Source organism: Galeopterus variegatus, unplaced genomic scaffold (assembly GCF_000696425.1).
Source record: "Galeopterus variegatus unplaced genomic scaffold, G_variegatus-3.0.2 Scaffold1492, whole genome shotgun sequence".
In the NCBI taxonomy this organism is placed as follows: Eukaryota; Metazoa; Chordata; class Mammalia; order Dermoptera; family Cynocephalidae; genus Galeopterus; species Galeopterus variegatus.
This window is the reverse complement of record NW_007727603.1, coordinates 49,551-64,207: the sequence shown is the minus strand read 5'-3', so window position 1 is coordinate 64,207 and position 14,657 is coordinate 49,551. Positions and strand designations below refer to the sequence as shown.

Genomic DNA, 14,657 nt, shown 5'->3' with positions numbered 1-14,657 from the left:
GTGTTCCAGTCTTTAGTGTCTGGATCCCCAAAGGGAAAAAAAAGAAAAATGAATGGGGGTGGGGAGTAAAGGGTGCTGGCCCTTTAAATCCCCTGGAAATCACTTCTGCTGTACCGTACATCCGCCTCGAACCCTCGGTGGGAGCGCTGCCGCGCTTCCCAAGCAGCGCACTGTAGCAGTGTGCCACCGGGCCGGCCCCGAGCTACCAATTATTTTAAACACATATACACAGATATGAGAGTTCTGTGAAGTTAGAAAAGTTATGATGAACCCTACCTTCTACATGTTAAAGAAAAACAATTTCATGTCTAAACTACATGTTAAAGAAAAACAATTTCATATGCAAATAAAAAAACAAAGTATTAAAATCAAATCCCATTAAAAAGTTAATGTTAAAAACAAACAAAAAATGATGACAGAGAATAACATTCCTACAGACAGTAAAAATATCCCAGAAAGATATGGTAATAGAATAATTCAAATTGATAACCTATTTCAAGACAACCTAAAAGACTGTGAAATAAGATACTAGTCATAGAAAAAAATAACACATATCAGAATCAAAAAACTCAGAATTGAGGTGACAGAACCGATGAAAGAATTAGAAATATAAAATCACTTCAGAAATGAAGTCTAAGAAATAATATGAGTGAATAAACACAACAGATAAGAAAACAGAAACAGAAGGTAAAAAGACAGAAAATCAAAAAAGGTTTTTTAAAAATAAGAGATCTGAAGCACAATGGACAGTGGAGAAAATGGAACTTTACTGGTGCAAGGTAATGACTCCAAATGGTAATTCCAACCCTCTGGAAGAAATGAAGATTATGTACAAAAGACTCTTCTTTTTTTCCTTTTTAACTTTTTTAAAACACATAAGATTGTATAAAGCAATACGTATAACTGTATTGATAATAACAGATATGTAATATAAATGGCAATAACATCACAAAGGAGGGGAGAGGGAATGAGCTACAATAGAGTAAACTTTCTGTACTTTACAGCAAGTTAATATTACCATGGAGAAGATTTTGACAAAAAGTATACTGTAATGCCTAGAAAAATCAATTTTAAAAAAATCCCCAAAATATAGTTCAAAAAGATCAATAAAAGTATTAAAATGATACACTAGAAAATATCGGCAAAATGGAGAGATGCACAGGAGAATGCACACTCTTCTCAAGTACACATGGAACTTTCTCCAGGACAGGCTATATGTTAGGTCACAGAAAGAAAGTTTAATATAATTGGTCATGGTATAGGTCTTATAGTTCATCATACTCGGACTTCACTAAGCTTCTTGGATCTTTAAATTCACATCTTTCATCAAATTTGGGAAGTTTTCAGATATTATTTCTTCAAATATTCTCTCTGCCCCTTCTTTCTCTCTTCTCCTCTGGTACTTCTACAATGTTTATGTTGATCCAGTGATGATGTCCCACAGGTTTAGGCACTGTTCTCTCTTCTTCAAACTTTATCTCTGTTGTTGAGACTCAATAATTTCCATTGTCCTATCTTCAAGTTCACTGATTCTTTCTTCTGCCTGCTCAAATCTGCCTTTAAATCCCTCTAGTGAATTTTTCCTTCCAGTTTTTGTATTTTTCAGCTCCAGAGTTTCTGCCTGGTCTCTTTTTAGGATATTTATCTCTTTATTAATATTTCCATTGTGTTCATACATAATTTTCTTGACTTTCTCCACATCTTCCTTTAATTTTCTGAGCATCTCTAAGATAACTGTTTTAAAGTCTTTTCTGGTAAATCTGCCATCAGGTCTTTTTCAGGAACAGTTTCTGTTGATTTCTTATTTTCCTTTGAATGGGCCATACTTTCCTATTTCTTCCTATGCCTTGTTTTTGTTGTTGTTGAAAACTGGGCATTTGGATCTAATAATGTGGCAACTCTGCAAATAAGATTCTCTTCCTTTCCCACGGATTGCTGTTTTTTGTCTGGGGTGGTTTTTTTGTTTGTTTGTTTTTATTGTTGCAGTTTGTCTCTATGCCAAGGATTAGACTAAAGTATAAACTTACGGTCTTCTCAGGTCATTTTTGAACTTGTGCCTCTCTCTGGGCATACGAGATCATTCTTTTATTTTCCCCATATATGCAGTTGCTCTTGAATGTTCCAGTCTTTAGTGTCTGGATCCCCAAAGGGAAAAAAAAGAAAAATGAATGGGGGTGGGGAGTAAAGGGTGCTGGCCCTTTAAATCCCCTGGAAATCACTTCAGCCTAAGGAAGAGGGGCTTGCAACCAAGGGGAGAGGTGCAACATCAATGGCTGCCCAACTCTTGTCTGCACCTCTGTGATCAGAAGCAGCAATCAGCAGTGAGTGCACAGATCCCTGATATTTGGAAAACAGTGAACGTTTTTGCCCACCCTGGCTCCCTCAAGCTGTATGCAACATGCTCCAGGAAAACATATACAACTGTCTACCACAGGGCTATGGTGGAGGATGAGTAGCTGCTACTGTGCTAAGAGCTGAAATTGACTGAAATGCCAATTTGCAGTCCAAGCCTTCCCCCTAGAATTTGTAAACCTTCAACAGACTCCAGAGTTCTTCCCAGAATCTTCTTTCACATTGTCTTAAAATTAACAGAAATTAAATTAAGAGAAATTACTAGATTTAACTAGATTGATGACTTAACTTGATGTTTAACTAGTTTCCTTCTTCACAAAAAACTTAAATCACCTGCATTCCCCACTGTTGAGCTCTACAGTTTTAAGTATTATCTACCAGTCATCTAAAGTATTTCAAGTAACATTTTTAAGAGCAATGTAAATGATATATTTTGACTCCTTCCATATCTAGTAAGATGTGTATAATGTTCATAACCAAAACTTATTTTCATGTCTTGCTCATCATTTTGATTGTCTAAAACTCAGTCACTAGAGTACATTTCCAGGAAGAACTCAGGGAAACAATATTTTCTGATTTCTTGCATGTTGATAATAGTTTGTCTGTGGTTTTATACAAGAAGGTCAGTTTTACTGCATATACAATGCTTGGCTCACATTTTCTTCCTTTTGGTATCCTAAAAATACTTTTCCATTTCTTCTGACATAAAGTGTTGCTGCTAGAAAGTATGATGCTAATCCAATTTTCCTTCCCTTTTAAGTCATTTACTCTTCTGAGAAGCTCAGTTTTTGGGTTTTTTTGTTTGTTTGTTTGTTTTTCCTTTTCTTTAAAGTACAGTAATTTTACTAGAACATGTCTTTTGTTGTTTGCTTTGGGTTATATTCTCAGGTACATATGAGGGTACTTCAGAAAGTCTGTGGAAAAAAGAATTAAAAGATAATACAAATCTTTCCTTGAACTTTTTGAAGTACCCTCAAAATGTTATCTTTAAATCCTTTTTTTAAGAAACTTTTACTAATTTATACTTCATATTTGTTCTGTTTCCTTGCTTTGCTTTTCCTTCTAAGAGACTTATTACATGTATACTGTTTCTTCTTTGCCTAACTTCAATCTTTCTTTTTTTTCTCTCTCAAATCCTTTTTTATCTTTTTGCATTTCTTTTTGGTCTTAAGATTTTTCCTCCTTTTTGCCTTTATACTTTTCTGCTTCTCACATCTATGTGAAATTAGTTTTCCTGAACTTTAAAAGAAAGTGGTGTTCAAGGTAGTTTTTCTAACTTCACAAAATTCATTCCTCTGTTGCTAATGTAATGTTCAAATACATGGTAATTTGCTTTCTGAGATGTCCTAGATGCTCCCCTCCCCATCCTTATCTGAATATGCTTTTTTTCCCCTCTTGTTTTTCTCTATTCTATTGCCCCCATCCTGCTCAATTTCATTTCTACTCAGTGTGGAGCCCTGTCTTTAATGAGAACTCTGGCAGGTCCATTTTGAGATTTCACTGGGGCTACTCTGCTCTAGCTTCTGTCTTTACCACAGACACACTGTATTTGCCTGATGTTGGAGAGGCAGCCCTCCATCCTCCCATTTCAGCTGCTGCTCTTAATATAGCCCACCACATTGTCCAGCAAATAGTTGAGGCTATTTTGGCACTCCCTGCTTCCAAGTCCTATATCATGGAGGTCTTATGACTGTTGGTGGTTTGCCCTGACTGCATTTTTGAATAACTGAATTTAGTTTGATGGTTAATTTTATCCGTAAGTTTTTGGACTTGCTATATAGTTTCCTTCAGTTTTAGTAAAAAAAACTAAGACACAGCCATATCTATTTTCTTAAAATCCCTCTCAGAGTTAGATTTGAAGTTCAAACACAGCAATTATGATTTTATATTCATCATAAACTTACTTTTGACACTTACTTTTAATTATTCTTAAACAATCTTATTGTAAGTCATTTCATTCTTTTTTTGAAACAAGGCAAAATACTCCAAAACTCCATGATTACAAAAAGTTAATTTTAATTAAACTCTTTAAACCTTTCCTAGTTTTCAATACTTCTAAATGCTCCTTATTCATAGTTCAGAGAATTTACAAATATTTACACTTTGAAAAATCTTTCATCTACCTAAGACTATCGATTGGTGGGATCTTAGATTGAGAGCATTAAAAACCCAAATAATCATTCAAACACAAGAATGTGAATATAGTATCCTTAAAAACCTAAACATGATCTGTGAAGAAATTCAACATTCATGTATTATAGACTTTGTCTTCCTTGAATACTGGATGTATGGTACATGCAATAAATAGATTTTCTACTAGTTCCAAGAGTCACCAAACAACAGCCTACAGGCTCACTATCTGTTTTGTAAATAAGTTTCACTGGAACACAGCCATTCCCATTCCTTTATGTATTATCTATAGCTGCTTTCAAACTACAAGAGCAGAGGTAAATAGTTGAAACCAGAGATCACATGCCCCACACAAAGCCTAAAAATTTACTATTTGGGCCTTTACAGAAAAAGTTGGCCAACCCCTGCCCTAGTCTAGAGATTTATCAATAAGGCTTCCACAAGCAGTACTTGATGGCTCTACTGGTAGTTTCAAGTGGGGACAACTTTTAGTTGTACTGGATGTCTACAGATGTTTAGCATCGTTGGCCATCCAGGAATTAAAATGCTAGTAGTACCCCCACAGTCCTCAGGTTAACCAAAATTCCCCACATACTTCCAAACATCCTGGGAGGGAGTTTAGGTACAATCGCTGGTTGAGAACCACTGAAGAACTAAGTTAGTTCAGAGTAAGGAAGGAAAAAAAAGTCCATAAGTTCTAAATGTTACCAAAATAAATGAGAAATGTAATTACTTTTTTTTTTTTTTGTCTTTTTCCGTGTCCGGCAACGGGTCGCAACCCTCAGTGTTGCCCCCGTACCGGACCGGGGACCGGCAACGGGATCGCAACCCTCGGTGTTGCTCCCACGCCTCGCTCAGCCAGTGAGTGGGAACCGGTCTGTATGTGGGATCCGAACCCTCGGGCGGGAGTGCCGCCGCGCTTCCCAAGTGGCGCACTATCCAGTGCGCCACCGGGCCGGCCCTGTAATTACTTTTTTAAAGAACAAACTAAAAGTCTTTTCTTCTTCCCCTTTGACAGCCAAAAATATACTAATTTCTTTTAATAAAATTAGGCTTTATACTTCAATCAATATATCAAGCCATCATGAACTTTTCTTAAAGTTAAAAAAAAAAATCATAAGGCAATCTTACCGATTTGTTCCATCCAGATTAGACCTGTGGATGAAATTAAGTTTTGCATCTGCCCAGTATAGCTTCCGTTCCTCATAATCCAAAGTCAGTCCATTTGGCCAGTAAATTTCAGTGTTTATTATAATGAAGCGACTTGAACCATCCATTCCAGCACGTTCTATCTTTGGAACTTCTCCCCAGTCTGTCCAGTACATGAACCTAAAAATCATAGAAACAATTAAAGCTATGACAAAAGCAGACAACACCAAATATTTTATAATTATCACTATTAGATAAAGAAAGCTCTCTCAGAAATACTAAAACTGAAAGTCCTAGAAATTGTGTTTGAAATTTTAATAATCCACCATTTGCATCTACTATGGTAATATCTGATTCAGGCGAACATCACCAAGATTGCAAAAACCGGGCCGGCCCGGTGGCACACTGGAGAGTTCGCCACTTGGGAGCACGGTGGCACTCCCGCCGAGGGTTCGGATCCCATGTGGAGACCGGTTCCCGCTCACTGGCCGAGCGCGGTGCGGGCGCAACACCAAGGGTTGCGATCCCGTTGCCGGTCCCCGGTATGGGTGTGACACAGAGGGTTGCAATCCCGTTACCGGTCAGTAAAAAAAGACAAAAAGGAAAAAAAAAAGATTGCAAAAACCACTGGATCAAAGTTTATTGGGAACAAGGATATTTACACTGTCTCAATGTATCTCCCCACAGATTACTTACTAACAACAAAGGAGAAAATGATAACTTTAGAGAAATAAACTCCACCTTAGCCAAGTCATCTAAGTTTACATCAATAAGGGAACAAACTGGCACCATATACCTCTCAAGGTGATGCACCAAAAAGAACATAGTAGCATATTTTATGTTGTATGTCTTACATAGTATTCCTGCCATAAAATGTATAGCATGAATAAAATTATTAAGAAACAGAGAGAAATTCAAACTGAGAGACGTTCTACAAAACAATTAGCCTTTGATGACATCAATGTCAAAGTCAAAGAAAGACTGAGGAACTGATCTAGACTGGAGGAGAATAAAGAGACAACTACATAAAGTGAATGATCCTGGACTGATAAGGTTGAGAAAATGCTATAAAGACATTATTGGGAAAAAAGACAAAATGAATGTATGTCAAATTATATAGCAGTACTGTACTAATGTTAAATTTCCTAAACACACAAATTATACTGTGATTAAGATATGTAAGAGTTAACAGTATTACTTTGGCTTCTATTTTATAAGTTTGAAATTTTTTCAAAATAAAAAATGAAGTCTAATTATCTCATTGCAGAAAAAGAAATTTTTCCTTGATGTAAGAGAAAAGCTCTTAATGTATTTTACTTCAAATAAAAGCAGTAGTGAGGGTACTATGAAGTAGATGTGATGCACTAAATAAATGTGTTAAAACCCAACTGAAATTCAGGTATAATTTTTACTCAAATAATTGGTGGAATGGTGATACTAGAATGATCTCACTTACGCATATTGGTATCTCCACTATTCCATATGAACTGCTTATTCAAAGACATGGTGGGAGAAGGATATCAGGTGGGGAACAAACATTCTTTCTAGATAACAAGGCACTGCACTAATGGCTTTATGCACATTACCTCACTTAAGTCTTATAGCAACCTTATGTAATATTAATTGCTCATCACCATATTTCAGATGAGAAAACTCAGAAAAGTTAGCACACTGATCAAAGTCACACAGCTAACAAATGGAGAACAGAAATTCAAATCTACATCCCCCGGATTCTAAAGTCAATGCTTATGCCATAGGTCAGAGCCTTGGTTTTTAAGAAACCAAAATCAAAGTGCTCCCTAAATTGACGATAATGATTGGATACTGTCCAGAATGTGACGTAGGAGAATAATTAGATTCATAGAAGATAAACTATATAGGAAGGCAGGCCAGACTACATTAGAATTTTTGTTTTATTCTGAGGCAACATGAAGGCTCTTGAAGACTTTTAAAATTGGAAATAAAATGACTGGTTTTGCGGTTTTATTTTTTAGGGGGTCAGAGGAGCAGGGTGTCTGGCTGCAGTGTTAAGAAAGACTGGAGGAAGGCTAAAAAGAATACAGAGAGGCCAGGCCTTCGAAAGTAGCTCTGGCGAGGAGCTCAGCAAATCCTCTCCCATAAGAGGAATGAAAAAACAGGACAACTCTGTCCTGTTAAAATCTCTGAAAAATGATAAAAGAACGTACAACAAAATGAGAAACATTTATTCAAGAAAAATCTGACTCTTAATAAGAACTGTGGTATTTTAGCTAGGGGCTATTTGCTTCCCCTCCCATACTGCCAGGTTTGTGGCACAAAAGTTCTGCCCTGGGCAGACATGGCAGGCCGTAAGGACTGACAGCTATCTTGCCCTGCAAGAGGAGGCTATATGTGGAACAACACATGCCCAGGAATATTGTCAAAAACACAAGTGCTTTCAGTGGCGAATGATCAGGAAGGGCCATTATCCCAGTGATAATAGTTGGGGCAGGCAACAAAATGGCAGACCAGCCAGAAATTTAACAGGAAGATCCTAGGAAAGAGACAGCTAGATAGAGCCTTGTTAAGTGGGAATTCACCTTTGGTGGTAAGGAAGGCTGCTCCTTCTCAAGAGACACAGGAGAGAATGCTTGCAAGCTACACTCTGGCTGAATGTGAGATAAAGTTTTAAATGCCTAAAATTTTAAACCATTGCCCAAACCACAAAAGGATCCAAAAGAAAATGGTAGAACACTTACTGGCTCAAGGTGTTTAGGAACCAATCACTAGTTGGTCACTAAAATATAGTGACACATGGGCAACCCCTAGAAAACCAGGCATAAAAATATTTTAAAGGAAGGGGAAAAAATTAGGAAGTGACTTCAGAGGTAGCACAATGAGGGAGAAACACACACAACAGACTTAGTCTAGCCAAGACACTAAACAAACAAAAACAACATCAACAAGCCTAGGAAGGGGTCAGAATCTATATTTGCTATATTATTTAAAATTTCCAGTTTTCAGCAAAATTTTCTGAAACATCTGAAGAAACAGCAAGCGTAACCCATATATAAACTCAGCAGATAAGGACTTCTAAGTCACTATTATAAATATGTTAAAAGAACTAAAAATAAGAATGTTTAAAAATTAAAGGAAAGGAACAACAACAAAAGGACTTCTAAGTCACTATTATAAATATGTTAAAAGAACTAAAAATAAGAATGTTTAAAAATTGAAGGAAAGGAACAACAACAACAACAACAACAAAAAAAAACCCAGGGGGGGCGGGGAGGAAGATATAACAACCACATTTTTTTTTGAAGTTCTTACAACAAAAAAATGGGGGGGACACACTTGGGTGGGAGGGGGGAGAGGGAGGAGGGAGGGAGGTTTTGGTGACGGGACACAATAATCAACTACATTGTATATTGACAAAATAAAAATAAAAAAAATAAAAAATAAAAAAAAATAAAAAATAAAAAAAAGATATAGTTTCTGGAAAAAAAAAAGAAATAGAAATAAAGCATTTTAATGGGAAAAAAAATTAAAGGAAAGGATGGTACCAATGACTCATCAAATAGAGGATATCAATACAGAGACAGAATTTTATTTTTTTTTTAAATAGAATTTCTGGAGAAGAAAAGTACAATAACTAAAATAAAAACTTAAATGAAGGGGTTCAACCACAGATTTGAGCTGGCAGAAAAATCAGCAAACTAGAAGACAGAGAAACAGAGATCACCCAATATGAAGAACTGAAAAGTAAAAATAATGAAGAAATGAGAAATATGTATACCAATACACACAAATGGAGTACCAGAGGAGAGATGAGAAAAAAAGGGGAAAAAATTTCAAGTAAATAATGACCAAAGACCTCCCAAATTTGATGAAAATATTAACTCACACATTCAAGAAGCTTAACAAACTGCAAGTACAATAAACACAGAGATACTCACCCATACACACCAGTCAAACGTTGAAGGACAATAAAAAAGCTTGAAAGCAAAAGAGAAAAACGACCCATCATTTGCAAAGAAACTGCAATAGGGGGCCGGCCCGGTGGCGCACTGCTACAGTGCGCCGCTTGGGAGTGTGGCGGCACTCCCGCCGAGGGTTCAGATCCCACATACAGACCGGTTCCTGCTCACTGGCTGAGCGAGGTGCGGGTGCAACACTGAGGGTTGTGATCCCGTTGCCGGTCCTGGTCCGGTACGGGCGCAACACTGAGGATTGCGATCCGTTGCCGGACACGAAAAAAGACAAAAAGACAAAAAAAAAAAAAAGAAACTGCAATAGGACTAACACCTGATTTCTCACCAGAACAATGGACCAGTGAGATAACATACTAGAAGTGCTGAAGGAAAAAAAAGTCAACCAAGAATCTTACATACAGCAAAGATATCCTTCAAAAATTAAGGTGAAATAAAAATATTTGCAGATAAACAAAGAGTGAGAGACTCTGCTGCTCACACACCTTCCCTACAGGAGATAACAGAGGAATTTCTTCAGACTGAAAAGAAGTGACACTAGATGTTAACTCAAATCCACATAAAGAAACAAACAGAACCCATACAAATAACGTGGGTAATTATAAGAGACAGCATAAATACATATTTTTTCTTTTTCTTCTCTTAATGGATTAAATGACAATTGCACACACAAAACTATAAAATTGTACTTTAGGCCTATAGCATGTAATACATATGAGAATAACAGCATTAAAAAAGGGGGAAGGTGGGGCCGGCCCAGTGGCGCACTGCTACAGTGCGCCGCTTGGGAGTGCGGTGGCGCTCCCGCCGAGGGTTCGGATCCCACATACAGACCGGTTCCCGCTCACTGGCTGAGTGAGGGGCGGGCGCAGCACCGAGGGTTGCGATCCCATTGCCGGTCCCGGTCCGGTACGGGCGCGACACTGAGGGTTGCGATCCGTTGCCGGACACGAAAAAAGACAAAAAAAAAGGGGGGGGGGGAAGCTACACTAAGGCAAAGAAATCACACCAGAAATTAACAATAGGAAGAAATAAAGGTGAAGCTACACTAAGGCAAAGAAATCACACCAGAAATTAACAATAGGAAGAAATAAATGGGGCTGGCCCAGTGGCGCACTGCTACAGTGCGCCGCTTGGGAGTGCGGTGGCGCTCCCGCCGAGGGTTCGGATCCCACATACAGACCGGTTCCCGCTCACTGGCTGAGTGAGGGGCGGGCGCAGCACCGAGGGTTGCGATCCCATTGCCGGTCCCGGTCCGGTACGGGCGCGACACTGAGGGTTGCGATCCGTTGCCGGACACAAAAAAAGACAAAAAAAAAGGGGGCGGGGGAGGTGAAGCTACACTAAGGCAAAGAAATCACACCAGAAATTAACAATAGGAAGAAATAAAGAATCCCAGAAATGGTAAATACATAGGTTAAAAACATAAGATTGCTTAAAGCAATGACCATGATGCAGTATTAGTGGTTTTATAACATACAGAAACATAACAACAGCAGCAAAGAAGAAGAGAAATGGATCAGTATTGGAGAAAAATTTATATTTCACTGGAATTGAATTAGCATTAATCTTAAATTCATTGTGAAAAAATAAGACAGATATTATAATTCCTATGACAAATACTAAGAAAAACCTCAAAAATTATAGTTAAAAATTCAACACAATTAAAGCAGTACACTAGAAAACTACTTAATATGAAAGGAGGAAGTTAATTTGGAGCAGAGGTACAAAAAACATAAGACATAAGAAAAACAAATAGCAAAATGGGAGATGTAAATATACTCAATTCAATAACAATATTAAGATATAAATGGATTAAAGACTCCAAGTAAAAAACACTTGTCAAACTGGATAAGAAAACAAGATCCAACTATGTGCTGTAATCAGAGACACACTTTAGAATCAAAGATACAAATGGGTTGAAGGTAAGAGAAAAGATATACCATACAAATAACCATAAGAGAGCTGGAGTGGCTATACAAATATCAGACCACACATGCACATACACACACAATATTACTAGAGACACAGAAGGACATTTTATATTAATAAGAGGGTCAAATTATCAGTAACGATTATAAACATGCATGCACCTAATAACAAAGATCCAAAATAAATGGAAGCAAAAACAGACAGAATTGAAGAGAGAAACAGACAACTCAACAATAGTTAGAAACTTACAACAACTGATTTCAAATTTTACTGAAAAGCTGGAGTAGTCAGGCAATGTAGTTTTGGTGTCTATACTGAAGTATAGATCAATGGAACAGAACAGAAAGTCCAGAAACACATTTAAAATCAACAGATTTTTGACAAAGGTGCAAAGGCAATTAAGTGAAAAAGGAAAGTCTTCCCAACTGGATCCCCGCCCCCGCCAAAAAAACCCTCCACCCATAATATTTAAACAATCTATACACATAAAAACTAATCCAAGATGTATCATAGCCGTAAATGTAAAACCTAAAACTTCTAAAAGAAAATCTTGGTGACCTTGATTCAGATAAAGATTTCTTAAATATGACACCAAAAACACAATCCATAGAAGGAAAAAACTAACAAATTGAACTTCATCAAAATTAAAAACTTTTGCACTTCAAAAGACACCATTAAGAGAGTGACAACACAAGTAACACACTGGGTGAAAATATCTGAAATCATACACATAACAAAGGATTTTATCCAGAATACATAATAATAGAAATAATCTGAAGAATAAATTGGCAGAGAAACTGATTATCAATTTGGGAATTTGGTGATAGTATGTCAAACTACATAACGAAATGCTAAATTATAAAATCTGAGTGCCAACTTTTCAAAGGTCATGCTATCTGTAAACATTTTAATAACTAATAGCTTACCTCTGGTTTACATGTTTCAAAATGTTTAAAATAAAGAGGCTGGCTGGTTAGCTCAGTTGGTTAAAGCATAGTTTTATAACACCAAGGTCAAGTGTATACGTACGAATCTCCATACCAGCCAGCCACCAAAAAAAAAAAAGTAAATAAAAAGTTGGTTTTTAGAGAACCATCAATGACATAACGTAACAGCTCCTAGCTTGATATCAACCCATGTATCATTTATCCTTTTATTATTGTGCAATCCAAATTAAAGGCATTCCTAGCCTGAAATTTTTCAGCTTTGCCTGTAAATCCTTTTGCTGTTTTGGACTTCTACAAGGAGTAGGAGAAATGGGAAAAAAAAAAGCTGAATATCTATCTATCTATCTATATATATATATCCTTTCCCAACCAGCTATTATTCCCTTGAATTAAGTGCTTGGTTAAGAAGTCTTATACATATGGCCGAAGTACAACATATAAATGGCAAATAAAATCATGTGGAAGCTTTCTTCAAAAGCTCCGATCAAAAATTAAACCCTTTCTACCTGTACCAAAATGCCCACTTTCTCAGATGTTCCTCAACTGTTAAATGTATATTATATATGACAACTCAGAAACAGATTTACCATAAATAAGGCTTAAGCAGGCTTTAAGATTCCTCACTTCCATAGGCCCCTTCCAACACCCTGTTCTTACTATTGTACAGGCAGTCTTTGTTTTGCCTGGTTCCAATGTGTGTGGACTTTAGTTACCACAGTTTAGTTAAAACTAATCTCCCAACAACATGGTTCAAATTTTAGTTATCACACTAATTAACAGTGAATAACTGCACAAAGTTCAAACTTCACTGCCACTCCACATGTAAAAGACAGTACGCATCATCAGTGACCAATCACATCACTTCAAAGTTCGTCAGTGACTGGCTGGCCACTGCCCATCTGTTATTCAGTTCAAGCACAGACAGTAAAATGTACAGTTGTGCTGCCTGCTTATCTCTCACTGAAAAACCCACGTAATATATTTATTATATTATATTATATTATATNTATTATTATTTATTATTACACACATTATTAAATATATATCATATATATTACAAAAATGGATAATCAAAAGAGTGAGTCACCAAAAAAAAGATGAAAGTGCAAAAAAATGAAAAGAGGTAACACTGGAAGTGAAATTTGAATTGAACATATATGGAGTAATAGAAGAAATTGCTAACCTCAGGAATGCTGACATCACTGGCCATTCAAGTCTCTAGATAGATATACAGCCCGGGGAACTCGGTAAAGGCAAACTTATTGATATAAGTAAGGAAAGCGGTTGTGACAAAAAGGTTGAAGATTTCCAAGAGTAAGTGACACCAGCAAAGAAAATCACATTAAAGGAACTCCAAGATATTTCACAACATTAAAAACGCAAAGAATGAAATGTTTTGAAAGCTGATTGAAACATAAAAAGGAACAGACAATTCACCAAGGCACAGAAAAGATGTTCACTCCATACACTAAGTTGTATGATGAGAAGAGGGTGGAAACACTTTTCCAACTACTCTTGATACCATTTTTTTTTTTTACAATGAAATAAAATATTTTCTCATTATTTCTAATGTCTTCAATTATGGTGTACTAAATAAATAATTGTCTTACTTGTTCCATGTCCCTCTATATTTATAGCAGACAAGAAGAATTTGTAATATTTTGACAAAAAATTGTACAGGTCACAAAACCATTGTAATTTATCCACTGATTCTTAATATTGCTTTGTATGGTTTTGGCTTTGCATGGTCCTGCATATTTTAGTATTTTTCAAATTTTCCTCACACAGAAAAACATTTTCTAAAGTTAATCATTATTTAGTTTTCATCAGTTCAGTTCAAAGCAGCTAAACTAACACTGAGCACCTACTATACGATAAACATCACTTGAGGAATGGTCCTGGCATTTGAGGAGTTTTCAGAAGAGACAGTGTTCAAATAACACAGCAAAAGCTATGAGAGAGGTATGTAAGACCTAGGTGCTCTGAAAGCAACAGAAGAGAGGCTGTGAGTACAACCAGAGATAATGACACCTAAGTTGAGCCTTGAAGGAGGAGCAGATTGGTTTTACAGCAAATCAAGAGGAGAAAACATTCCAGGAAGAGGGACCACACTGAGGCACAAATTATGTATAAAAGGAGCTACATAAATTCCAATATTATTGTAGCATTAAATGGAAGGTTTGAGATGAGGCTGGAGAAG

General features: G+C 36.7%; 1 protein-coding gene across 1 annotated transcript in view; it reads right to left on the bottom strand.

The window, feature by feature from the left end:
- The window catches only part of LRP6 (low density lipoprotein receptor-related protein 6), a 115,708-nt gene that overhangs the window by 74,474 nt on the left and 26,577 nt on the right, over positions 1-14,657 (bottom strand). The window contains exon 3 of the mRNA XM_008577326.1: positions 5,614-5,811. Coding sequence (XP_008575548.1) covers positions 5,614-5,811 — 198 coding nt within the window. The remainder of the gene's footprint in view (positions 1-5,613; positions 5,812-14,657) is intronic.